At 32.2% G+C, this 27671-nt stretch overlaps 1 protein-coding gene and 1 pseudogene across 2 annotated transcripts in view; one reads left to right on the top strand and one right to left on the bottom strand.

The window, feature by feature from the left end:
• The window catches only part of LOC148616448 (irregular chiasm C-roughest protein-like), an 84134-nt gene extending 61589 nt beyond the window's left edge, over window positions 1-22545 (top strand). For both annotated transcript variants that reach the window (XM_088583496.1, XM_088583497.1), the window contains exons 13-14: window positions 1878-1951; window positions 19905-22545. In XM_088583496.1, coding sequence (XP_088439622.1) covers window positions 1878-1951; window positions 19905-20096 — 266 coding nt within the window. In that variant the 3' untranslated portion in view covers window positions 20097-22545. The remainder of the gene's footprint in view (window positions 1-1877; window positions 1952-19904) is intronic.
• On the bottom strand, window positions 14972-15954 carry LOC148616449 (uncharacterized; annotated as a pseudogene).
• Window positions 22546-27671: the final 5126 nt, after the last annotated feature.

The raw sequence follows: 27671 nt of genomic DNA, 5'->3' as shown, positions 1-27671 counted from the left end.
CTGCCTCACTGAGGTATAACTAGATACAAAAATGCTTAATTGTTCTTTACGACAAAGAAGAATTTTAAATGGGAGGCATGAGGGTACCTCAAATTCATATTTTTGTTGATGAGTTGGCATTCTCAGGTTTATCTCAGTCTACGTTATCCGTTTTCAATGTGTCCCTAACAGTTTTTTATTATCACAGCAGCTTGAAATTTTAATACATTCTTTCTCTAGAAATGCAATAACTTTTCTCCTCTGACACTAATAGAACCAAACTTGGAATGAAAGTTCCTGCATATACTGTATAGAAATTATTCTGGGATTTTTTATCCGTCAAAAAACGTAGCCGACATAATGGTAAGACTTTTTTGCATATTATCCAAAACTGTTTAGTACAGCAAAACTGCCAAATGCCAATGCCTTTTTACCTCACCTGGCCGAATGCTTTGTGAGCTATTGCCATCACTTGGCGTCTGTCGTCTTCAACAATTTTTCAAAACTCTTCTCACTTGACATCACTTGACCAATTGAAAATAAACTTGGTATGAATGTTTCTTGGGGTATCCCACATAGAACTGATATGAAGATTTTTGATCCGTCAAAAACATGGCCACTTTTACTAAAAATAGAACATATGGGTCAGACAGTAATTTTTCACATATACCTCCAAAACTGTTTGGGTTAGCCAAATTCTGACATAATAGTAAACATGTTCAACATGATGAGATCTACCTGTTGTCAAATTTTCATTTTAATCTGTTAAGCCATGTTTTGAGTTATTACCCTTTTTGACGTTTTTTGGTATTTTAATGTTATTTCTTTCCAAAACCTTCCCCTCTGACACAACTTGACCAATTGGAACCAAACTGACTGATGTGGAGATTTTTGATCCGTCGAAAAACATGGTCGCTGTTACCAAAAATAGCACATCGGGGTCAGACTTTAGTTTTTACTTTGCATGTATCTCCAAATCTGATATATTTAGTCGAAGTCTTTCAATTGCTGAAATGATCCTTATTATAAGACCTTCAAAAGTCTTCAGAGATCAAAGCTATTAGGCGTCTCCTTGGAGGAGTAATGCCCTTGAAAGATGAAAAATGGCTTTTTTTACAGTTTTCAGCGAATGTTTTGGAAACAATAATAGATAGAAAGAAACTTTCAATTGCTGAAATGATCCTCATGATAAGTCCTACCAAAGTTTTCTTGAGTCAAACTTGTTGGATAACTCCTTGTTGAATTTATTGCCCTTGAAAGACAAAATCTGTACCAGCATAATGGATATTTTCAACCTGTTCAATGACGATATTTTCTACGCACTTTTCTCAGCATCTTTGTGGTTATTTACTACAAGTTTTATTAAAGTATATCGCTTTTCAGACCATTATTTAGATAATATACCTTTTTGTATATGCATTATAAGGGTTTGTTTCAGCGTATGTCATTTACCCTATTTTGCATACCCTAGATCACACCTCTAGACCTACATTGCATACCCTATATCATACCCCTAGACATATCCTAGACATATTTCACCTGTGGCTTAGGGTTGATACCGCATGTAATACTGATTTTGACATGTAATATTCTGTATATATCATAAATGAAACATATTGCTATGCCATATATTGAAAAGCAGGTCTTAGTAGTTCCATTTGCATCGGGATGTCGTACAATTTGAGGAGGCTGTATGGTTGCTGTCTGATATCAACTTACTGTTTTATGGGCCACTGATTTTCTTTTGTAGAGTGATAAAGGAAAATTCATCAAGAAAGTGTTAGCTGCCTTTGGACTGACTCATTTCAAACGTAGAATGTCGCTTTATTGGTTGCTGTTTCCGTTACTTGTTGGGCTATATCTTACAACTTATATATACATGTTTTGTTTTGTTTTAGCTGTGAACAACAACTCTGCAGATGTGTATGCCAATCAATCAGAATATGCAAAAACTGAATCCCCTGGTGGATATGTAAGTATTAACAAATCATTTGAATCTTTGTCAAGAATAACTTTGTTTTGGACTACAATATATAGATGAAAACTTTATAGATTGCCTATTTAGAAACCTGGCAGGTCCTTTAATATAGAATATACGAAGTAAATCCCTCCATTTTTGTACCAATGTAATCTTCAAATCATAATACTTCTTACTTCTTACTCTTATAACTTCCCTTGGTATAATAGAGTTATTGCTTTTACATAGTAATAATTATGAAATAATAATAATCTCCTTTATTTAAACAAAATAGCTTTTTAGTCCTTGGACTAGGTTACAGTATGGTCCTGTATATACATCTATGTACATAGTATACAACATAAAGAATCAAAAAACAATTAAATGTAACACAGTAAATGACATAAAAAAACAATTACTACACATAATAATGTATTACATATTTGCAGTAACATTTAAAGAATAATTTTCTAGATATTCTTTTTTGAAACTCTTTTTGAATTTCTAATATTTGTTTGCATATTGTTCCATAATAAACTACTTGATACAATGAATGATCGTTTAAAATATTCTGTTTGGGCTCTTGGCACAAGTAATATATCAAGTTCACTCTCTCTTCACAGCCAAATGTGCCACATATGATATTCATATGGTGCTCGATTCATATGATAATCATATGGTGCTCGATTCATATGATAATCATATGGTGCTCGATTCATATGATAATCATATGGTAATCATATGACAATCATATGGTAATCATATGACAATCATGATATTGAACATATGATAGTCATATGATTATCATATGATAGTCATATGATTATAATGTGATTCTCATATGGTAATTTTGGCTTAAAAACATATGACAATCATATGTTTGTAAAAAACATATGATTATCATATGATAATCATGCGATTATGATATGTAAACCGAAACATATGATTATCATATGGTGCTCGATTTATATGATAATCATATGATGTAAACCTTATGATTCTCATGTGTGGCACATTTGCCTGTGTAGTATTTCAAGATCTTATTTGATGAACAATCTAAAAGCATATAAGTACTAAGGTGTTAATTGATTCAAAGACTTAAACACTAGTATTGCTTTTCTGTGTATAAAATAATCAGGCATTGGTATTCATTTCAATTTGTCAAATAATATATGTGATGGTTTCGTAACATTATGCACATATAAAATGATATGTTTGGCCCTTTTTGTAATTCAAATAATTTATTTACATTGCTTACACGTTTTGAATTGGACAATACAGTACAACAATAATTAAAATGTGGGACTATCATAGAGTTGTATACCTTAAGTATAGCTTCAGTGGACATAAAACTTCAAAGACACTTTTTCTTTGAAATTGTATCAGTTAAAATATCAGTATGGTAAGACCAAGATAAATTACAATCAATATTAACAGAATTTTCAACAGTTTCTATTACAATATCATCTATGTTAATACGTATCCTTCTACATTTAGATAGTTTCTGCTTTGTGCCAAAAAGCATGCACCGAGTCTTCTTAAGGTTCATTTTAAGTTTGTTAGACTTTATCCATTGAAAAGAGTTACAATATTTTCTTTTTATTTTCTCTCAATTACATTTGCACATTCACTAGCAACATCTTGTGATGTATCATCAGCATAAATAGTTGCATGTGAATTAACTAAACAGTCATGCGTAGTCATTGACAAATATTATAAAAAAAACAAGAAACAAAGGATAGATTCTTGAGGAACACCTAAAGTAATACTTCTTGGCTCTGATGAAATACCCTTCACCCAACACATTGCTCATATTTCGAATAACAAATGAGTTTGGGTCCATAAGTTGCTTTACATCAGGCGGGGAATTATCAAAGTTTTTCCTAAGATTATGACCAATGATACAAAAGAACTCATTAAAAACATTTGCAATTTCATCACTTTGTGAAATTATTTAACCATTCACTTCCACAAATGTCCTTTTTGTTTCCCTCACTTTGGATACAATAATGTTACATGCTCTCTTATACAATGCCTAATCAATATCTGAGTACAATTTTAATTCTTTAGCATGTAAGAAGTCCCGTTGATGCATAGCTGATAGGATGTCATCATTTACTCAGTTCTCAAACGTAATCAAAGTCTAACTTAATCTGTAACCTCTCAAAGTTAGACTACATACAAAATATAAAATCAATTGGTAAAAGCATTACAAAAAGCGGTCTTACTATGAAAAGTTACAGATTAAGCTTAAATTTTGTCCCGGTTGAATGATTTTTACGGAAGGTTACGGCCCTTGGACTTAGAAAATTTAATTGAATTTACAGTTTTCCGCATTTTTTTTTGTAATGCTTTTACCGATTGACTTTATCTTTTGTATGTAGTTTTACTACGAGAAGTTGCAGGTTAAGTTCGACTTTACGGTTGATGGATTTTTTTTTGGAGGTTATGGCTTTGGACTTAGAAAATTTCAGTGAAATTTAAGTTTTCGCAGGATACATTGGAACGTTGTTCTTTTGTTGCTTGTAGTTATATGGGTTCATTATGCTTTTCATTTTACTGTCTTTCAGTTGATGATTGTTGAAGTCCCCCATTATGGTAGTATTTTTCTATTTTGGCTGCTAGTTCTTCGGCAACACTTTCAAATTTATCATACCATCGAATAGTTGAGTCAGGTGGTCTGTAGACAACTACAAGCGGAATAGTTGGTGAATTAAGTTGTTTGATATCAAGCGATTATACCTCCAAATTATTGTGTTATGTTACATTTGACACAGTCCACTTTTCCTTTATATAGAGAAAAACACCCCCACCAGGCCTATTTTTATCTCATCGGTAAATATTTACATTGCTGAATATTGTTCCATGCAGATATTATATTGCCCAAGCTTGCAAGTGCAACACTATACCCTACAAGGGATGATATTCACATTTATATAATACAGTATTTTTCTTATAAAGTAATGAATATTTCAGACGTTCTAATTTGTTTGTATAGAAACAATACATTCGTTTTACGACTATGTTAGCTCACCTGGCGTAAGGCCATGTGAAAAATTGCCATCACATGCCGTCCGTTGTCGTCTGCCTTCGTTAGTTAACTTTCTTGTAAAAAATTTCTGAAACCTTAAAATTATAACACTAGGTCACTAGCATCCTTAGGGTATTTCTTATGGGACCAATTTCTACATATATCTCAATACTATGAGAGATGTTGGAAAATAAATGTCACTTTCCTTCTTAAGCTTTTAGAGCTCTTCATAAATATCTATTGGGTCGATGTTTTAAAGCGAGGACTTCTTAAAGTAATTGCCCTTGAAAGGCGAAAATTGTCGTTTTTGCTGTTTTAAGCCAATATCATTAAAACTCCTTTAGATAAGGAAAAAATCATTTGATGTTGGGCAACTTTCCTTGAAAGGTGAAATATTAAGTTTTTTGTTATGTTCAGCCAATATCTTGTTAACTACATGTATTATAGGAAAAAAAAAACTATCAATTGATGAAATAATCACTATGATAATAGAAAAGGGAACAGATGGGTTGAAAAGCCACAAATACACCCATCATATAACATTTATGAAAATAGAAAATACAGAGATCACCAAAAAATCTTTAATAAGTGTAAACACACCTTTAAGTAAGCTCTTGAAGGCCCCGACAACAAAAGTAACTAGAAATCATTTCTTTTGACCCTGCCATGGCAGTAAACCCATATATATATATATATGAAAAAAGATACAGCCCGAACACGAGTTTTTGACCACAAGAAAAACCTGGAATTTGACCTTGAGTATACAGATAAATCATCTTTAGTTTGATTTTACCTAAATGTAAAATATCAAAAGACAAAAAAGTTACCACACGGAGACAAGTTTGTAACAGACGAACAGACAGAGTGATCGCTATAGGATGACCACCTCTTTCCATGCTGAATATATGTATTTCTCAAAACGAGATTAAAAAAGGAATATTGCTTTTGAAATCGTGTCCTTTATGAATAAATCTATTACGGGCAGTTGATAAATCCATAGGATTTTGTTTAAAAGAATGTTCTTTATAGACTATATTTCCATACAAATTGGATGAACATCACCATTTTTAATTGAGAACTTGTGAATGCTATTATATTGTTGTATCAAACTTTGAACGGTGAAAAAGAATAGAAGTTTGTGAAATTGATCCCCCTGATGCAAAAGTTTTTCCGGTTAGGATGTATTGCCTTCATTAAAATCTAAATTTTAAATTTTTTAAATTGAAATTCATTAAAAACACTTTATTACAAACACGAGCAAATCGGGCCAGTTGTGAAATGTAATTACCGTAGGAAGAGGGTGCTTCGGAAGTATCACCATCTAGGAATAGAAAATTAACAAAAGGAAAATCAGTATCGTCTCTTTTGTCAGAAATTTTTGTAAGAAGGCTGCCATTTTCTTGTGTTCTAAATCAAGAAAAGGTGTACGAGTACTGTTTATACTAGACTTGGTTTCCTTAAGTTCTTTTTGGGTAGATATCTTAAACAAAAGTGTCGAATTAAGGATTATTTAAGTCCAAAAATATCATCAAGATATCTAAAAGCATTATTTAATTCACGCAACATATCCTGTTTTGAAGGATCTTTTAAGAGCTTAGTAATGAACTGTGATTCGTAACAGTAGAGGAACAAATGAGCGATGAGAGGAGCACAACTTTTTATTTAAAAAAGGCAATGAGTGGGACCTCTGAAGCCTAAAACAAATTAGATGATGTATGTGATCATCAGACAAACTTTTTATACGACCACCAAAATATATAATGATATCTGTAATTGTCTTCTGTTCCGTTCATTTACGATAGCTTGAATAAAAATTATCTGATGATTTTTGAAATTTTAACAAATTATTCCTGGTGAAATTGGGAAAGGCTGTTAATATTTGGAGGTTTGCCTCCTTTGAAAATAAAGTGTCAAAAGGGGGAAATAGAATGGATATGGTAATTCGTCAGTCTGATTTTTATGGTTTTTTATGACAGTATATTGCTTTTAAAATTGTGTTATTTTAAGGATTTACCTATCTTAATTCGTTTTAGTTTTAGTAAAATTGTAACAACATATATCCAAATCCCCCCCCCAAAATAAATATCTATATACATGTATATCAATTTTTTGAGGTCTAATTATGTGAATAGATTAAGCAAACAAAGTTTGAGGGGTAAATTTGAATCTCCGTCGTTACTAAAAATAGATTTTTGCATATAATCCTCCTACCACCACCTGACGGGTTTTGAGAGGTGACATATCACATACACTTATAATCTAAGACTACTCAATACATTATGTATTAGAGTTAAATTAATGATATAATGCAAATAATAATAAAATAATAATACTAATGATCGAGAAGAAAATAAGACGCACACACACACGCCCGCACACACACTTTCATGCCCTTTTGATGCATGTACTTCCAAAAAATGTACTTGACAAATATTTATTGAATTTATGAATAAATAGAAATGAAAACAAAAAGAATACAACATAATTCAGAACCCAAATTCAGGGCCCAAAACTTATCATAAGTTCTGGTAGTATTCTGTTTACTTTCAATGAATAGTTCATATGATCGGTACTGTTTAATCCTTTATTTCAATCTGATCAATGTTGGAAAAGTGCCTTTTAATTTTCATTGATGTAAACAAATTTTGGCTATTATAAAAATGAGATTAATAAACATATTTTTCTCAGTAAATCCTAATAGAATCTGTTTTTTGCTGAAGGTAAAATCAGCATAATAATTTCTTATTTTTTTTTATTGAAAAACAGCCAAATGTTATATGTGATGTGGCAATCATAAAAAAAGATGTTCTCTAGTTTTTTATTCCATGCCACAGAAAGAACATAAATGTGTGGCTTTAAGTTTGATCTTGTATCGAAAAGAATTTGTTAGCAATATCCGAAGAAATAACTTATACTGAAAGTTTTTTTTTTAGATAAGTATCTTTACAACATTTTTTTCATAATTACAAAATATATTGACAAATCATTGAGTTCAGTTTTAAAAATATTTTCCCTTTTCAACAATTTCTCTAGAGGTTTGACAAATACATGATTCACAAGATCCTTTTATATAAATTTCAGCTTTACATTTACTGACATCTTTTCAATGAGTGGATCAAATGGTACAAAAACATTTAAATTTATCTCTTGACAATGTTCCTTAACATAGTCCTTGATAAATTAAGGAATATCTGATAAACGGTTATAGCACAATAGAAAGTTATTTGTAATTGTCTTCTGTTTAATTGAAATGTGAAATGTGAGAAATGTCTTACTATTACAGTCTACAATATCTTCCAAAAACTGTTTTTCCAATTAACGTAATTTAAAAAGTCATTCACTGGTACAAAGTTTAAGATGTCTAATGACATAATTTCTTTTATAGAAGATTTAACTATAGGCTGTGCCAAAGACAAACTGTACGATATGTTTTTCCAAAAAGGATTTTTAACACGATTTAACACTTCAATCAGATTATCTTTCTGGAAATTAAAGACTCTGTCACTACCAAATTTTTTCAGCTCTAATAGTAATAAAGATTGCCAATTTCCTTCAGGATTTGACAAATGACGCTTAACTCAAGATAACATAAGATAATAATTATAAGAAGGTAAATGAATCATGTTTAGCCCTCCCTGTGAGATATCTCCAAGAAGGGTGTTCTTTTTTATTCTGTCTGTCTTCCCATTCCATATAAAATTATGGAACAAGACATTTAGTTAATTTAACTGCGATAGAGCTAAGTTTAGTAGTGCAGTTAACAGATGAATTAGTTTTGGTAGTGCAAGAGCATTTATAACAGTAATCTTGCCAAGTAACGTTTACTTTCTGTGTTGCCAGCTTTTAAGTATTGCCGAGACTTCTTTAATCTTTTTAGCAAAATTAATTTAAACTATGCTACTCATGTCAAGGGAGAAATCTATCCCAAGAAGTTTGAAATTCGCATGTGACCATAGAAGTTTAAAAGTTTGACAAATCACTTTATCAGAATATTTTTTCAGACCAATCCTTACTGCTCTAGTCTAAGAAGATTTCATCCTTAAACAAGATATAGATGAAAACCTGTTAAAACATTTGAAAGTTTCATCTAAAGATTGTTCACTACCATCCGATGTAAAAAAATATCATCAGCATACTGACTTAAAAGCATTTCTTTATTATCTATAGAGATTCCATGGATAATGTAATTAGATTTTAGTTTTAATGATAAAAATTCAACACCTATTGTAAATAGGTAAGGAGACAGTGGGTCTCATTGTCTACAACCCCTTTCAAAATTGAAGAAATTGGATAAGTGTCCATTGTTGATAACACCGCTCTTAGCCTCGAGTCTCGAACTATCTACAGATCGAAGACCCAAAATTAAAATTTTAAGAGATTTCTTTAAAAAGTTCCAGTTCATGGAATCAAAAGCTTTTGCTATATCTACTATAAGAAGCAATCCTGACTTATCAATATTTTCAAGGAAGTGCATCAAGTCATATAACATCCTAGTATTCTCTCCTATAAATCGACCCTTCATAAACCTTTTTTGTGTCACTGATTATTAGCTGCAACACAGTTTTCAGTCTATTTGCAATAGCAGCTGATGCTATTTCAATATCAGTATTTAATAGGCTACTTGGTCTCAAATTACCAATATACCTTCTATCTTTACCCTCTTTTGGTATACTTGTAATGACACTTTGATACTGAAAATTTGAGAACAGTAAATCTATCTGATTCAGGACTCTTACCATTTTCCATACCTTTCAGTGACATATAAAATTCCTCATATTCAGATTAACTTCCGACAGGTCCTGTTGTTCCTGTGTGAGTTTTTTTGTATAAAAATGATTTATCTGAATTATCTACTTCCCTACATGAATAGAGGTTAAAAAAAAATTATAAAAATTATGTTCTTCCTATAATATTTCAGATGGATCAGATATATGCATACCTCGGTCACTGATCACTACACCCATTGTCTTCTTTACAAAATTTCTTTTTTCTAGCTTACAAAGATATTGGGTACACTTTTCCCCATTTTCATGCCGGTTTACATGGGATCTAAGAAGTAAACCTTCAACCTTCTGTTCCTTCTTAGATTCTAATTCTGTTTTTTTTCCAGTTCAAGGATGTTTGTACTACCTCATTAGGAGAAGTATTTATAATATTTTCTAAATTTTGTATATCAGTCTCAAGGTCAGAAACAATTGCCTTTTCTTCTCTAGATTTTGCTATACAATGTGTAATTGACATTGATCTGATTTTCATCTTCAGTAGTTCAAGAAAAATTTGATCGTCACAAGTAAATTTTACATGAAAAAGGTTTTCTATATCACATGAAAGATAAATTCAGATATAGTGTCTTTAATACAGGTCTTCACTTTTTGTGTATATTCAACATCTCTCAACAGCTTGGAATTATCCTTCCCCTCTTTCCAAGACTAGCTGCAGATGTGAAAATAATCACTGAATGATCAGTAATGAAGCGAGGTAGTATTTTTGCGTTTTTCATCAGTGAAAATAAGTCTTCACTTACTAAAAAATAGTCAAGTCTACTCTGTTTGATAGGAGTATATTGACGCCAAGTAAACTTTTTATCGTTAGGTTGACAAGTTTGCCATGGATCAAGGAGTTCAAATGTTTCAACAACTTCTTCAATCTTTTTATTCAAAGTATTATATGTGAAAATCTTCAACTACGTTCCAGTCACTACATAATAAAATACTGGTATTAGTAAAACTAGAATTTTTTGTAATAAATCATCAAACAACCATGATTCATCTGTATTATATCCATATACAAAAACAAAAGTTAACCTTTGCTCACATAAAGATAAATCCAGTACTATGTACCGCCAATTAGGGTTAGTTTTTGAATCATTAATATTAAAATCGAAACCTTGTTTGAACATAACACGAACTCCAGCGACATCTACTATTACAGTGACTAAAAAGGCATTTGCTACCCCACTCATCTTCCCAATTTTTTTTAAACATCTTCACTACTGTGTGTTTCTTGAAAACAGACTATAGATGCTCCATTTTCTTTAACCCAATTAAAACATCTAATCTCTTTTTCCTATTTCTAGAAAGAACACGAACATTCATAGACAGAACTGTTAAATTATTTTCAATACTCATTATGTAATAACATCTTCTAATGAATAAAAAAGTACACTAGTCAAACAAAAATAATTTAACACAGTATAAGGCCTAACACACACGCAGATCTAGACATACATATCACATATACAAAGATGATGCTTGATACAATGCATAATACGCATCAGATTTATGTCACAGTTTAATTGGCAATAAATTCACGAAATTCTCAAAAATACTTCAATGTTCTGAGAAATGATAAAAGAATAAAGTCAATGCTACTTACTCCCGCTTTATATTTTCAGCAAGGAAAAACAAAGTAGTACGGAGCAGTCCGGTATGTCTGCGCACCTAAGTCTTTTATAAACATAAGCTCATGGTTAACTGTCCTTTAAAATTTCGAATACTAAATCTACATACAGTGTTTTTTTCAGGAAATCATTCTTTATTACCAGTGGCATTAGCAAATTTGATTTATTTGTTTTCTATATGACAAACATGCTGCTTTCTTGTAAACAATGAAAGTCCGGTCATTCTGCGCATGCATAGAATAAACACCTGGGTATGGATAAAGGAATGATTATGAAATTTCAAATTAAGTTTTACAAATTGTTCAGAACATTCATTGAACAAAGCAAACTGTTTTAGTTGATTTTAACCAATAAACGTTGCAAAACAATGGGTTCGAATTGTAGTTGTTGTGATACGTTAGTGATAATGTGATTTTTAAGTGGAGCTAAATCTACAAGTTTCTTTTATTAAATGAACTGATTAGGCAGTTATAAGTTTTAATAACCAATTAATATATATCTATTGTAAATGTCTATGGTACAGTCACAAAATCAAGATATTTTTAAGATGCTCTGTGAGTTAACACCAGGGACAGTAGAAGTTATCAGTTTTAGATATGTGTTCCTCCTCGGTACAATACTTCAAATGGACCCACTTGAGACAGCAATCACACTGTGCCCAGTTAACAATTTTAAGGCTTATATCCAGTCTCAGTTCATCTGGCTGACATTTTCCACACACAATGCAAGTTTCTGTATCCTCAACTTCAAGTTCATCACCATCCTCTAAAACATTTGAGTTCTTTTCAGAAATTTTTGTTTTTGTTGACTTTGCAAGCCCTTTTCCTTTAGATTTGTTTTCTTTTGAAGACCCCTTCCTAAATTTTCCATTTGTTTTATTTTGAACTGATTTGTTTGCTTTTGACACTGCATTTGATGTTGATGGAATTTCTTTCTCAATGCTAGCATATGGTGTTTCAAATGGTTTTCTTTTCTTTTGAGCTGGTTCTTTTATCTCAGTTTGACTCAACTCATCAGTTTTCTTTTCCCTCTTCTGTGTTTTATTTGATTTAGTTTTTTCCTTTTCTGTCTCCTTCTGGATCAGTAAGTCTCTGAATGTTTTTTCAGTAATTGCTGCGCCATAGGGAGGTACAAAAGTTGTTCTTTTCTTCTTGGGTTTCTCAGATTTGACTTTTCAAATGTTTCTACTTTCTGTGCAAACAGTACTTTGATGGACCTCATATCTGTACGTTCTTTCCTGCTAGGCTTGTTTGTTGATGACACTGGATTAATTTGTGGCACTTACCTTTTTGGCTGAACAGCCTCTGGGTTCAGTGGGAAAATCCCTGTCTTACGGAAACCTGACATGATGTTTGTAACGGTCATAGAACTGTTGTATGCAGTGTTAATGAATGAAGGTAGCTGATCACGTGTAATTACTGAATTAGGTTTCTCATGCATACGTTTGTGTAATTCAGTATTCAAACTTTTTTTGAATGGACTAAAGACAGACACGTCCAGGGGTTGCAACCTGTGAGAACTATGTGGAGGGAGAACAAATAGATGAACATTTGATTTCCTGGCAGATTCAATTATATCAATGGTGATGTGGGTAGAGTGCCCATCATACAATAGAATTAAAGGCCGTTGAGTGACATGGACAAGAAAATGGTTATTGAAAAATCCAAGAAAATCTCAGTGTTAACCCATCCATTAGGATATGTATTGTATTTGGTACCAGCCATTCCTTTGCTTACCAACTCATGTGTCAGACGCTGACCTTTATGTATAATGTAAGGAGGTATGGTCTCACCAAGTGCGCTTACTGCAGCCACTAATGTTGTTGTTGATGACCTTCCTGAAGTAACAGAAAATGCATCACGGCCACGACGAGAAAGTACTTTGGGCGGGGAATGGTCAAGAAAGATTCCAGTCTCATCAACATTTCAGATTTGTGAGGGTTGGTTTGTAAGACTGTATTCATCGAGAATACATTTCAACTCCTCAAAATACTTTGTAATATACTCAGCCTTGACATCATTTCTGACCTTTTCTCTTTTTTTTTAGGCTGGACCATTTTGACATTAGAATTTCGGGACAAAAAACCATAAAACCAGTGTTTAGTCGGAGCTTTGTTTCTTCCTTTTAAAGTGCACATATTAGCTGTCATTTCCATTATTTTCCATCGTGCATACCCGTAACCTTTTTCTGCCATTGACACACAATGCCTTGCTATCTTAATCTCCTCTGCAGTTGTAAAAATGGTCGGACTACCCATTCTTAAGTTATCAACCCCTGTAATATTGTTTAATCGTAATCTGAGTGTGCTCTCTGGGACACCATGTCTTCTAGCTGCACCTCTTATACTTTCTCCCCTAATTCTGACATCATCAAAAGCCTCTTTTAACATTTCTAAATTATAATTTGCTCTTTTTTTCTTTTGCATTGTCTAAAATTAAAAGATATTAAAGGAAATATTTTTTTTCTAGAAGTCTTTTTTTTCATCAACATCAGTATTACTAACACATTGAAATTTTTTCTTTATTTACTACTTTAGAATGATGTTCTAACCAATCAGAATATAGCACTATCTAAGGTCAATGTCAAAGTAAAGCAGACGCTCTTGTGTGATGATGGCAGATAAAACTTTCGTTTATCTTATATATGTTTAAATTTGCTTACGGCAAATCATATCTTTCGGAGATTATTAAGAAAGGAACAGGGTTTTGAGCTAATATATGAAAATGTATAACAGGTAAGCGATTCTAAATCACATGTAGTGCATTGTTTACTAGGTCATCATTTCATGGGTCATTACACATCAGGGAATCCCCTCTAATCCAGTCAATTTATCGACTTCTACATAATTTTAGAGATTTTTTTAATAATTTTACTTACAAGTGGTATTGAAAGAACGAAACTTACCAAATATGTATTGTATTCTTGATAGATATTTTGTTTTACGGATGAAAACAGATGATTATCAATTTTCTATTTACGGATATGACGTCAGCGCAGACATACCGGATGCGCAGAGTTCGGGGAAAACACTGTAATGAATTAAAGATCCTTCCTTGATACAAGCAACATTACTGTAGTGTATAAAGGAAGAAAAAGAGACCCTCCTACTTTCTTTTCATTCACCACACCAAAATTAACGTTTATATATATGAACTGATATCTCCATTTCACACTGAACTGATAGGAAAGAGATGCCACAGCAACGAAGGTCTCGGACATGCACTGGCACCCCAATCCTAGCAGCAATCTAGTATGAAAAAAACATACATAAATTATATAAGAGATGATCAGGTATGGTTTTTAATCACATAATGTAATATAAATCGGAAACTGAAGGGATAAAAAAAAACAAACAAACAAAAAGAAAAAAAAAACATAAACAATATAACAAATAACAATAAATAAATGGTTAATAAACATTTTAATCAAAATAAAAAAAAAATAAAATAAATAGATAAATAAAAAATAATAAATAATTACTCAGTAAATTTTAATGTTAATATAATTGACCAAGAATAAAACTTAAAAAAAAAATATTCCCCTTTTAACTTTGAATTAGTCAAAACAAGTCTTTGAATAAAACATGGATCATAAGTTCCTTTACTTCTAAATAATGCTCATAGTTACAGTGAAACAAAAATATGATTTTGACAATTTTAAAAAAAAATAATTCTTATCTATATTATCAAATCGATCAAATTTTATCCTCTGTTTACTGTCCTTCAATTTTTCATAAACATTACAGTTATAAAACCATGCATTTTCTAAAGCTTCTTTTTGTCCTAATCTTGTAAGCAGCCCAATATTTCTTTGTGTGATGTCATCATGAATTTTATGTTGTTCCTAAGCCCTTTCTTATTTCTCATTATGTCAATTTTCACTTCTGTATTTCTGACTTTTACAATTACTGGTCTTATCTCACCCTCTTTTCCGGGAATACGATGAATGGCAATCACATCAGATGGTTCTATATTCACCTTTAGATCTTCTTTCACAGTTTCAACAAACTCTTCACGAAGATTTTCATATCTTTTTTCAAGGTAATTAACCTTCCTACTATTGTGCTTTCTAGAATATTGTTCATTTTAATTCCCTAGCCTTAATGCATCTATGGATCTGTTGTTACAGTTCTTTACTATATCTTTCAGCTCATCTATTTGTTTGTCTTTTTCTCTCTTTCCATCTGTGAATCATTTTATAAATTTAAAGAAATGACTTTATCTTGAAGTCTTTCTGTTCTTTCACTCAATTTAACATTAAATTCTTCTGTCATTGATTGCTTGAGGATATTTAATAAATTTCCAACAATGTTTGTGACCAGGTCTTTTAGATACCTTTGATTTACCAATTGATCCAGGTGTAACTGTGTCCTGCTTGGAGGGATCTTTTTATGTCCTTTAAATCTGAGTGAATACTCATCATGTCAACATTTTCAATGCTGTCCTCTGCTATATCTGAATGTGTTCGTTTGTCACACTTGGCTGGTGGATTTCCTTGAGGATTTCCTTGATTTGGTTTCTTAGGAACTAACATTGTTTGAGCAGTCTTATTACTATCCTTGTCTCTATTTCTATTGTCTCCAGGCATGTTTTTATCGCTTATATGACTACAGGCGGCTGAATACTAATATGTCCAAAATCTGCACAAAATTATTAGTTAATGTACAGTATCTTTCAAAATCTATAAAAATCCTTACAACAAACACAAATTCAGAAAGTACATCAGAAAAAAACATCATCCACATATAACTTTTAACAAAATAATCCATCAGAAAAATCATCAAATGCCAAAAAACTGAAGAGCTATCTTAGCTCACTACCACTACGGCAGCTATCTTAAGGTAGTAGACCTGGGGTACCCCCAAACATTTCCCATTCAATTTCCTTCAAATTTGTACATGATAATACACTGATTATGCCGCATTATTTGTCATTTTATAAGAAAATTTACCATGCAGAATTTGAACAATAAAGACTAAAATATTGGTATTTTTTTAAATCTGAATCATTGGCCAAACTGAACCATATCTGGTTTTTTAGGATCATTTGATAATATATTTAAATAAATAACTGAATATTAAGTCAAATTCACTTTAAAAGGATTAATACCAGATTTAATATCAAATTTTATTCTTTCCATTTTGTACAAGATATACTAGGTTTCTAATTTAACAAAATAACAAAAAAGGGGGGTCATTTTCAGGTATTGACTATACAACAACCTCTATTTTGTAATACATTAAAAATTTTCGTACAAAACTGATATTATATGGACTATTCTTATCCGAATCAATAAACAAATTTTGATAAAAGTTCACCGTGTAGTTTTTTCTAATGTTTTAATGATAGTAGGATAAGGCATTTAACTATAATTTTTTTATTTTGATAATTAATCATAATGGCAAAAATCATGTTAATATTCAATAAGGTTACCAAGTATCAAATTATGATAATGAAATTATTGATGAAAAGGCATTGCCAGGCACAGCTTGAGTCAACTACAGTTGCAAATTAATGTCACACAAATATTTATAATTCTGCACGAAGGGATAAACTTATATGCTAAACGTAGTTCAATGCTGGATAGAGTCATATGCTGAACAAAGCAACAAATGAAAACAGAAAGCTTAAAGTCTTATAAAGAATTAAACAAAATGTATATTTTTTAAACTCTAAAAGGCTAAGGAGTTATAAAACTGGCAATGTTATTGGTTAGCAGTACTGTCTCATGACAGAGATCACTTTATATTTCAATTTTAATATTATATCTAAAGGAATCTTGGTTTGTCGTTAAAGGTATCATTTCAAATGTTTTCCCATCTTATAAAATATATTCCTCAATGTATCCATTTGAAATATTTAATCAATACTTCAAAAAGGCAGAGTTACTGGGGCTGGCATTTTTGTTCTAGAAGCTTGCATATTAGGAGTTATTTAAACGCTCTAGTTACTAAAATCCTTTCAATTTGGATTACCTCCCTTACCTCAGGTCTACTACCTTAATCCCCTGATTGAATTTTATTGAAAAGTTGGGTATCATATGAAAATATGCATGAAGGAATGTATTTACTATTGGAGAATATCCAACAAGGGTTTTTATTTTTATTTTAGTCCATTTAAAGCAAGGGTATTTCCTTTGTGAGCTTGCCCACAGTATTCCTAGTTTCTCTTTGATTTCTACTTATAAGGGGTCAAAGGGGGCCACGTAGAGAAAATGTAATATTTTATTCGACCAAATGCATATTATGATGGGGTGCTGTTGGTGTATGTGTCATCGTCATTGTCTTGGTTTGTGTGTGATTTATTGTATATTAGTCAGTTGATCTTGATAAAACTTTATTACGAGGTTCCAAACAATAAATAGAAGATTGTTATTGATTTTGGGGTTTGTTCAAGAATTTAGCCAATTACCTCCAGTAATAGCATATAGATGTCCACAATATTGTTCTATCATATTCAATACCACTTTAGCCGTGCGGAGATATTATTTATAGTTACATGTAATGTTTGAACCGTTGAGGAATGATGTTCTAAAATGGAACCAGAAACAAGAGTTTTTATTATGTTTGGACAATAACTTGACTGTTTGTTATTATATCTGTTTAAGATTTTAATATGTGGTGTTATACCTCAAAAAGGTAGACTAGCTTGACTTTTTGGTTGCGATTTGAGCTGATTAATTATAAGGGACCATGAAGGGGTTTTTTACCGATCTCTTATGATAATTTGATGAACAATGAATAGATTTCATTGAAATTGTACCACAAAATATCATTCTTAAAAAGGAAGGTTGGGATTGATTTCAGAAGTTGTGCTCTGGTCAAATTGTATAATTGCAATCAAATTTCAAGGCTGTATAAATGTTGTACTTGTCCATACGTATGTCCTTTCTTTTTCAAACTGTCTAGGGTTTGACTGCCTTGGTCGTAATTATTTAACTGATTAACATCTCTTCATTCAGTAAAGGTTTTCTTAGATTTTGAAATTCGTTTTGTTGGGTTTCTTATGTGAATCTTACAGGGGTACCAAAGGGGGCCATACCCAATCAACACTTAAAATTTTGGTTTGATTTTGAAGTTTGTTTTTAAATTAAAAGCCCCATGAAAATCCCTATCTGCATTTTTCGATTTAAGATATTGGATATCTCTTACGGTTTATAGCTCATCTGGCTAAAAATGCCAATTGGGCTTTTGCCGTCATTTGGCGACCGTCAATGTCAAAAACTTTTTTTCTAGCATCTCTAGAACATTGTGATAGATTTTTATGGAAGTTTGCGTGAATGTTCCTTAAAAAATTTCGTTTGGATTTTTTTGTTCCTTGAAAACATGACCGCATTGTCGTTTTATAGGTATAGAGGTATATGTTAACATATACAGGGTAGAGGAAAATGAAGATGACATTTTTTGGAAACTGGAAGCATTGAACAGATGTACCGGTATGTTAAGGTCCTCTTCTAGAAACATCCACTGAGTTTTTCATTAAATGTCACGTCCATTTAAGAGGAAAGAAAAAAAACTATGACAAATTGAATAGAGGGGTTCTCTGGTGCAGATGAATACCTCTTAACGGCCTTTGATTTGATAATATCGACAGTAGAACTTTTGTAGTGATGACTTTGATCTTGTTGCAATATAACATGTTCTAGAAGCCCAGTTGTAAGAAGTCTAGCATGTTATAAAAAGTCTGCATAGTTTAGGTATATGGAGGTATGATTTATGATTTTTGAAAATAAAAAATATATCCGCAGATGCTGAAGGAATATTTCCACTGATGAAGGGAAAGTTAACATGAAATGAATTGTCATGTGGCGACTGTCGTATAGTTAGAAGTAGGTCATGCGTTTTCCTTTTCCATCACTCTATACTAGTAGAGTAATAGTATCATAGTGTCATAGTTTTCCTTTCCTCTTTCGTCTGGTCCGGGTATTTTTAGAAAAGCAGAGGACGCTTACCGTACTGTGCGCCTGGTCCATGCTCCTACTTTTTAGTGGAGTCTGAGTTGTTCATTTGCTATTGTTACTTTGTATGTATGATTTTAATTACTTTATGTTCTTTGTTGTGTATGTCTGTTTTCCATAACTGGTCTTCGTCCCTAGATTACATTATTTTGATTACCGCTATAACCTTGGTTCCCTCGATTCCTCTGAAAAGTATGAAGAAACTCTACTAAGTACTGCGTTTTTGTACTAGGTGTTTAATTTTTGTTTAGATTAACAATGATATTTTCTTCTTTTGAGTCGGAATTTTAACTGAATATGGGGAATAGTTGTATAAATATAATAGGCTTTGATGATTTTTTTATTCGGATAATAGTCTAATATTGAGGGTTCCCAGGATATCTTTTTAATATTTCAAGTATCTATGTTTAATTAATACCACTATAGGAGTAACAAATACCGTGGTAAAACTGAACACCTTCTTCGACATATGTAATTAGTGTTGAGGGATTCTAACTTGTTATATTTAAGTTGATCAGTAAATTGTTGTTATTTTCTACCAGTGTGTATTACATGTGCTAAATGAAATGTGTCTATTTTAGAAAAATGCTGATGGATTACAGTACGCTGACCTAACATTTAGCAACCTACCCAAGACCAAAACTGGGAAATCTGCCATCCATGGTCTAGATGACCGTACTATCTACTGTGATGTGGACCATACAAAGAAAGCACCCCTTCCACCTCAAGAAGGAGCATATGAACTCACTGTGATCAGTCAAGGGAAAAAGTGATGATGAAGTGATAAATTACTTAACAAGATAACATTGAATGTAATGAAACAAATTGCAAGTTATTTTGTTTTTTTTTCAAATTGCAGATTATATTAGCCACGCACTATGGATTATTTTAAATAAGTTACATGCTCAATATTTTTCTGTAACTGCTTTTAGCCTTAATCCTATTACTTCATGTATACTTCATTCGATACTATAAATAAATGAATGAAACAATACAACTTTCAATTCCATCAAACAAATTTTCCATATAATTTTTTGTTCAAGAAATCGGACAAGTAAAGAACAATTAATATCATTTCTTGGTTATTAATTAATTATTATCTAATAATTATCTAATTAACTAATTATCTGCTTTATTGAAGAAACTGTTTAAAAAATATCAACCGTATCCAATGGTAACATATGAATGAACTAGTTACTATACTCATACCTGTAGTTATTTTCTAAATCATGTTCGACTCAAGCAATTGTCAGAAGCTCTCTCCCACAAATGTACATACACAATGTTGCTATCAAAATCCTGTTAGCTGCCAACCTCTATTACACTTGATTTATTTTTACTTGTCCTTTATTGTAAACAATTCACGAATACTTGTATTACATGAAAAGTGTTTCTTTATATGTGAATTTTTCAGTTTGAATTTGAAAGATTGTATATATTTAGGTGCGGTAAATTTGAGTAGGGAGAGAAATATACAACAGTTAGCATTTATTTAAGTATTTCTCCTTTTTTTGCCTAAAATTATATGTTTATAGATTATCATACTTGTTTTCATTTCGTCAATCTATATGGTAAAATTTAGCTTGATGGTTTGAAAACGTTTTTTTTTAAGTAAGAAAAGTATAACTACATCTCTATTTAATGCATCTCAGGATTAAATAGCATTCAAATAATTTTAGTAAGAAGTATGGTATTTAATGTATAAACCAAATATTTTTTACTACAACATATGTTTACATGTACCATAAAGTACATATGTGTCATTGACAGATGATTATATATTGTCTTATTTCTTTTTGTTTTAATTTTGTATCTATTTACTGTTAATATATATATTCAATTTCGTTATCTGATATTCTTATGTATATTTCTATGTTTACAGGGAAGAAGACACAGTGTCAATTGATTCCGTCTCCCGGTCTGATGCCTTGTCATCAGCTTTCCGTTTCTGCGTTTTTTTAACCGTAAAATTGTAACTGAGCAACGAGTTTTTCCTCGAAAGTTTATCTAACTCGAATTATTCAAGCCCTCACCGTCATCGATTCTCTCCGACTCACGAGGTTAATGTAGCGATTGATAGTGAGTGGAATATAACGACTGAATCATTCGGGTTAAACTTATCAACGAAATTTGATCTTTACCATTTCAGCGCTATATCAATAAAATTTTGTAGTATGTCATATAATGCATCTGAACAAGCGCAGGTGTGATTCAGACTTGAGAATGACTAATAAATAGATCGATCCTGTGAATATTCATTCTAAAAATAAAGTTATAACTATAGGTCAGGAAATTGTGAGCTATTGTCATCACTTGGCTTCAGTCATTGTCTGTCGCCGTTAATAATTTTTCATAACTCTTCGTCCTCTTACACGCTGTTGAATTACATGGAAGCCGATACTAAAATAGAGCATAGGTCAGAAAGAAGTTTCACTAGTATCTTCAAAATTGATACGTATAACCAAATTTTGATGTAGGTTAAAATATTCAGCATGATGAGATCTATTGGTGGCCATCTTTTCGTGTAAATCTGTTAAGTCATGTTGGAGTTATTGCCCTTTTCCAATGTTTTTTTTTCTCTCGCTGTTTTAAATGTTATTTCTTTCAAAAATCCTTCCTCTGACACTGCCAGACAAATAAGAACCATACTTGGTATGTAGCTTTCATATGGTGTTTTGTATAAGACTGGTGTGATGATTTTTTAACTGTTAGAAAACATAGCATCGGTAATTAAGTGTAGAACATAGGGGTCAGACAAGTTTTTCGCATGTACTTCAAAACTGTCAGGTATAGCCAAACTTGGGCATTGGCTAGAGTGTTCAGCATAAAAAGATCTACCTGTTGTGAAATTTGAATGTAAAATATGTTTTGCAATGACTGCATCATTTTTTATTAAACGTTTTTGAAAATAAGTTATTACTTTTGATTTTTCTCCCTTTTCAATTGTTTTATTTTCTTTTTTTATACAGAATGTTTTTTTAAAATTTGTCCATGGGACTTCCCATAATTATAGAAAACTAAAGAAACATGTTTTCGTTCAAATCTATTATATAATACTTTCGTTGTAATAAATTCATTGTACAATTAATTGTTTTGTTTAACTTAATATCTGCTTTTTATATGCTTTTACTTTTTGTCATAAATAAATTGTATAATTAGTCTTAAAATATATTTTGTATGCCTTTCTTTTGACTGACATAAAATAAAATACTGGTCAACGTTTGTTGTTTGATACTTAAGTTGTACAATAACTCAACATATCGAAGATGTGCAAAAAAATATATTCATATTTGACATGAACTTTTACTTGTTTAACTTTTCAGCAATGCATGTATATATTCACAAATATATTACAGTAACATAGGTCCAAATATTTTATTTATTTGTCTAGTTTTGTGGTATTTTTGTTTAAGAGTTATAGGACTTTTGATACTGAGAAAAAATGAAATCCTTCAAATTTAACTATTAATGTTGCATATATATTAATACGATCAATGCAATGCGAAGGCATTTATTTTTCTTTTATTTGTCTACTGTTGGTGCTGTAAGTTTTTCATGAAGTAGCAAATAAATCTATTGATAGTTATCATGATTCGTACGCACACAAGTTTCACATATATGCATTTTTTATGCGCCTGGTTTTTTTCCTCGTATAATGGTATTACATTGTTGTTGTCGTTTTTGATTTTTTACGATAACACTTATTTTATGTTTTTGAAATATTAACAATTTGTTCCTAGGCATATTAGGCACAAAGCAGAGGGCCCTGTAGTTTTTGGAGGTCTTTGCCCAACACTTAAGGTAGGGGTTGAAAAGGGAAAATATCTGTTATCAGAATTTATAGATAAAAAGGTTCATGTGTAACTGAATTTTATTATTCGAGTGATAATATGTTCCTTTTGAAATTAAGTTTAAATGTTTTTACAGGGTAGACCTATCATTAACCGTTTTTTTTATTTTAGTTAAAGTGGAATAAAGTTAGGCCCCGCTAAAAAACATAAAAAATAAAATGGTCCAATTTTAATTTTGATAATAAGATTCCTATGAAAATTCATTCCAGTATTTACAATCGGATTTCAGATATACAAATCGAGTTATAAAAATATTACTTTTTTATCCTTGACTGATCTGATTTTTTAATTTGATTTCTTACTGAATTCCGTACCCACGTTTTACTATCAGATTGATATATCTGATGCTGTTTATACAACCACAAAAAAATGCGGTTGTATAATGCTATGGTGCTGTCGTCGTCCGTGTCGTCGTCGTCGTCGTCGTCAAAATGAAGGTTGGGATTGAGTTTGGAGGTTTCGACTAGAACCAATTAGGAATAAGGGGCCAAAAACCAATCTCCAAAACCGATAGCTTTAGCCAAATTCTGAAATGGGGTAAACGTTTTCAGCTCAATGAGATCTATATGTGGTTAAATTTTCATTTTAATCTGTCATGCCATGTTGGAGTTAATGCTCATTTTCAATGTTTTTGCTATTTTAAATATATTTTTTTCAAAAATCTTCTCTGACACAACTTGACCCATTGGAATCAAACTTAGTATGAATGTTCGTTGGGGTTTCCTACACAGAACTGACGTGAGGATTTTTGATCCGTTGAAGAACATGGCCATCATTACTAAAAATATGACATAGGTGAAAATATCTCCAAAACCGTTAGGTTTAGCATAACTATTTCAATTGCTTAAATGACCCTTATTACAAGGCTTTCCAAAGTCTTCCGGGATCAAGGTTGTCAGGCGACTCCTTGTAAGAGTTATTGCCCATGAAAAATGACGTTTTCACAGTTTTCTTCAAATATCTTTAAAATTATAATAAATAGAAAACAACTTCAATCGATGAAATGATCCTTGAGAAAGTCCAAATAAAGTCTTGTTGAGTCAAAATTGTTGGATTACTCCTTGTTAAATTTATTGCTCTTGAAAGACAAACTTTAACCAGGTGAGCGATTCAGGCCCCTCGGAACCTCTTGTTTTAAGTGTTCAAATTTTGTGCTTTATTGCGTCCAGAAAAAGTTGTGTGCATAATGAACTGCAAGTTCCTATGAGTAGTCAATGACGTCACTCTTGACCACTTTAATGACCTTTTTCTATTGTAAATGTGCATTCGGGCGGAAGATCTGTGAGGATCAGTTTTCAACATAGTGGATACCTGGTTGGGCAATGTAATGACTAATGGTCTAGTATCGGTCGTCATACATGACATTGTCATACTTTGACATTTTGATGACAGCTTGTCTAAGAATACTTGACCGGGAGATGGTAGGGAACCAAAATTGACCGCGGAATAGAGGGGAACCTGAAGTGACCGGGGGGAGGTTGCTGAAGTGGACCTTGGAGGAACCGGAAGTGGATGGAGGACCAATAAAGGGAACATGTAGCCTTTGACCTAGAAAGGGGACCCTTAAAGGTTGTGAGAAAAACGACTTCCATTGGTACCCTCATTATAAATGTCCTAATTAGTGTCATTATATGTATGGTGTAAACTGGTAAGTATAAAAAGAGGGAGGGATATTATGACTTGTGATTCTTGGTATATTTGGTTTGTTTTATTGATACACTTTTATTAACGTTAATAGTTTTTTTTTAATTTTTTTTTGTAAATTATTTATAATTTCATTGGGGGCATTGTGTAATAATGTCAAATGGATTGCACACTTACCCTACCGGTGCACATGGTCCATGCTCCCAGTATTAGTGGAGTCCGAGTTGCTCATTTACTTTTGTTACTTTGTATGTATGATTTTAGTTACTTTATGTTCTTTGTTGTGAATGTCTGTTTTCCATGTCTGGTCTTTGTCCCTCGATTACATTCTTTTGATTACCGCTATAACCTTGGTTCCCTTGATTACTCTTTAAATAGATTTTAAATTTGATTTGATTTTCATTGTGTTCAATGGGTTGTGTAATTTGAATAGATGTCTCACGGATTAGACAGATGTTTAAAACTTCCCATTTTGCAGGTGATTTCAGTAGCCCGTGTACTGATTTTCAACCTCTTTTTATGGTGCTTTATGAATACATTACTGTATTAAGGACGTGTTGTGCAATGTTGACTAATAAGAAATAAATTATTTTCATTGTTTCAATAATTTTTTTTTCTTTAATTATGTTTAATATGTCCAGTATTCAGTTTGAAATTATGACTAACCACTGATGATTATCCTGACAATTGAAAGGTTTACAAATGATGTTTACAATCGGAACGTTAAGAGCTTTTGAATGGTATTGTTAGATGGACTGTTTCATAGTGGTGTGGGTCTATAAAGGGATAATCATCTGTCTAAAATTATTTGATTGAGCTTTTCGAATCTATAATAGTAATGGTCTTTTTGAATGGTATAGCTGATATGTGTCAATGTATACTCGATCGACTGATGTTATGTCATGTAATATATTCATAGTTAAAATAATTATTTAGTTGACTTGATGAACGACTTTGTAAGGGGACAGGTGTCGTTTGCTTGTGTACTTCTATGTCTTATTGATTTTCACTGTCGTGTGGTTAGATGTATTTGAAAGGTTTAGTTTGTTTTCGTTTGCTGTCATTCACCCGGAATTTTCGAAGTCCAGTTTCCTCCTTTTCAATAACAACGTTTTTTTTTTTAAATTTTTATATTATTGTATTTGAGAACATTATGGGTCGGAGATCCCACAATGTCTGTACAATTCAATATCCATACGTATAGCTTTAGTACGATTATTTCGTTATACAGCGTTTATCGAAGATGATACGGTAATTTTTCCGCTGTCGTACTGTCAACAATTGTTTCTTCCTTCTCATCATTCTGTAATCTTCTACCGTGGTGCCTTTAGATCCATTCACTACCATTTCTTTTAATAGCTCATAGTTGATTTGAAGTGCGTTTTTAATAATTTAACGTAATTCCTCACACTTTACTGCAGGTCGTCATTCCGCCATCTAGTGGTTTGGTTAATTTGAAGGCATAGTTTATAGTGCCGCCCGTCACAAATTCTTTGATCTTAAGTCTCCTAAATAATGTCCTAGTCTCGGTTTCCATCTCCTTCTTTACTTTTGAATATTATGGAGTCGGTATCACAGTACAAAGCACGGGGTCCAAGCTGTTCCAAGAAGCTGTACAGTTTCAGTCGAGCCTGAGCTGTGGTATATGCGGCAGTGACCACATTTGTCCTATTCTGAATTTGAAGAAACTGAAGCTGAATTTCATTGTACTGTTTGTCGTATGGTCTTCAATAGGATAGATAACCTAAGACGTCATGAGTATAATCATCATCATATTGGTGAATTAGGAAGTACTGAAGTCAAAACGACCAGACAAAATCGAGGACATGCATGATATCAACGTAAAAGGACTGAGACGCATTGCCAAATTCAACACGAAAGGCTACGGATAACAAAGTGCAAATTAAAGAAGTAGAAGGGAATATAGAATCAATACTTGAACTTGTAGGAAAGCTGTTCGACTCGATTTTACAAACCATTACATGTTTTGTCAACCATACAGACCTGATCCAGGTGACTATGAAAAATCCATTATTGGATTTTTCAATAACTCTACCGTTTGTTCAAGTAGACCAACTTACCGGAGAACGTCTGCTGCGCGAGATTGAACGTGTCCTTCAATCCTATGAAGAATTTATACTGGATGAGACATTGACGCTTGAGATAATACACGTGGCTTTGCCAACCGGAAAAGGAAGAAAAAGGGTTGATTTCATCGACACCGAGAAAGTTTTGAAAGATAAGCAGTCCATTGTATAGATTCGAAACAAAGACGATCTTTGTTGCGCTCGAGCAATCGTGACCACCCAAGCCTAACTAGACAATCATCCCCAGTGGAATTCAATTCGACAAGGAAGACGGATACAGAAAGAGCTGGCCTTGGAACTACATGCCCGTGCTATGGTTCCTCTACAGAAGTGTGGAATCGAAGAACTCAAACAATTCCAGAAATACTTAAATGAGTACCAGATCAGCGTATTTTCGAAACAACACTTTCGTTTATGCCAGACTGGAAGCGGAAAAGAAGTTGTACCTTTCTCAGCATCATGACGAACACTATGACGTCATCACAACCATGACAGGACTCTTAACGAAATGTTACTATTGTACTGTTTGTCACAAAGGATACGATCACCTCGAGACACACGCTTGAAATAATGCATGTCATTGCTGTAAGAAGATGCACCAACTCGACAAAAAAGAGAAATGGGTCAACTGTACTGAATACTACCGGTATTTCAAAGGAAAGGAATGCTACGATCTTCACATGAAACAGACGGCAAGAGGATATTCTACTTGTAATAGGTATTACACATGTAAAACCTGTAGTCAAACCATCAACACCCTGTTGCA

This window comes from Perna viridis, chromosome 5 (assembly GCF_037379345.1).
Source record: "Perna viridis isolate PV_CMFRI_1.1 ecotype Kerala chromosome 5, ASM3737934v1, whole genome shotgun sequence".
NCBI lineage: Eukaryota > Metazoa > Mollusca > Bivalvia > Mytilida > Mytilidae > Perna > Perna viridis.
This window is presented reverse-complemented; position numbering and strand designations above follow the sequence as displayed.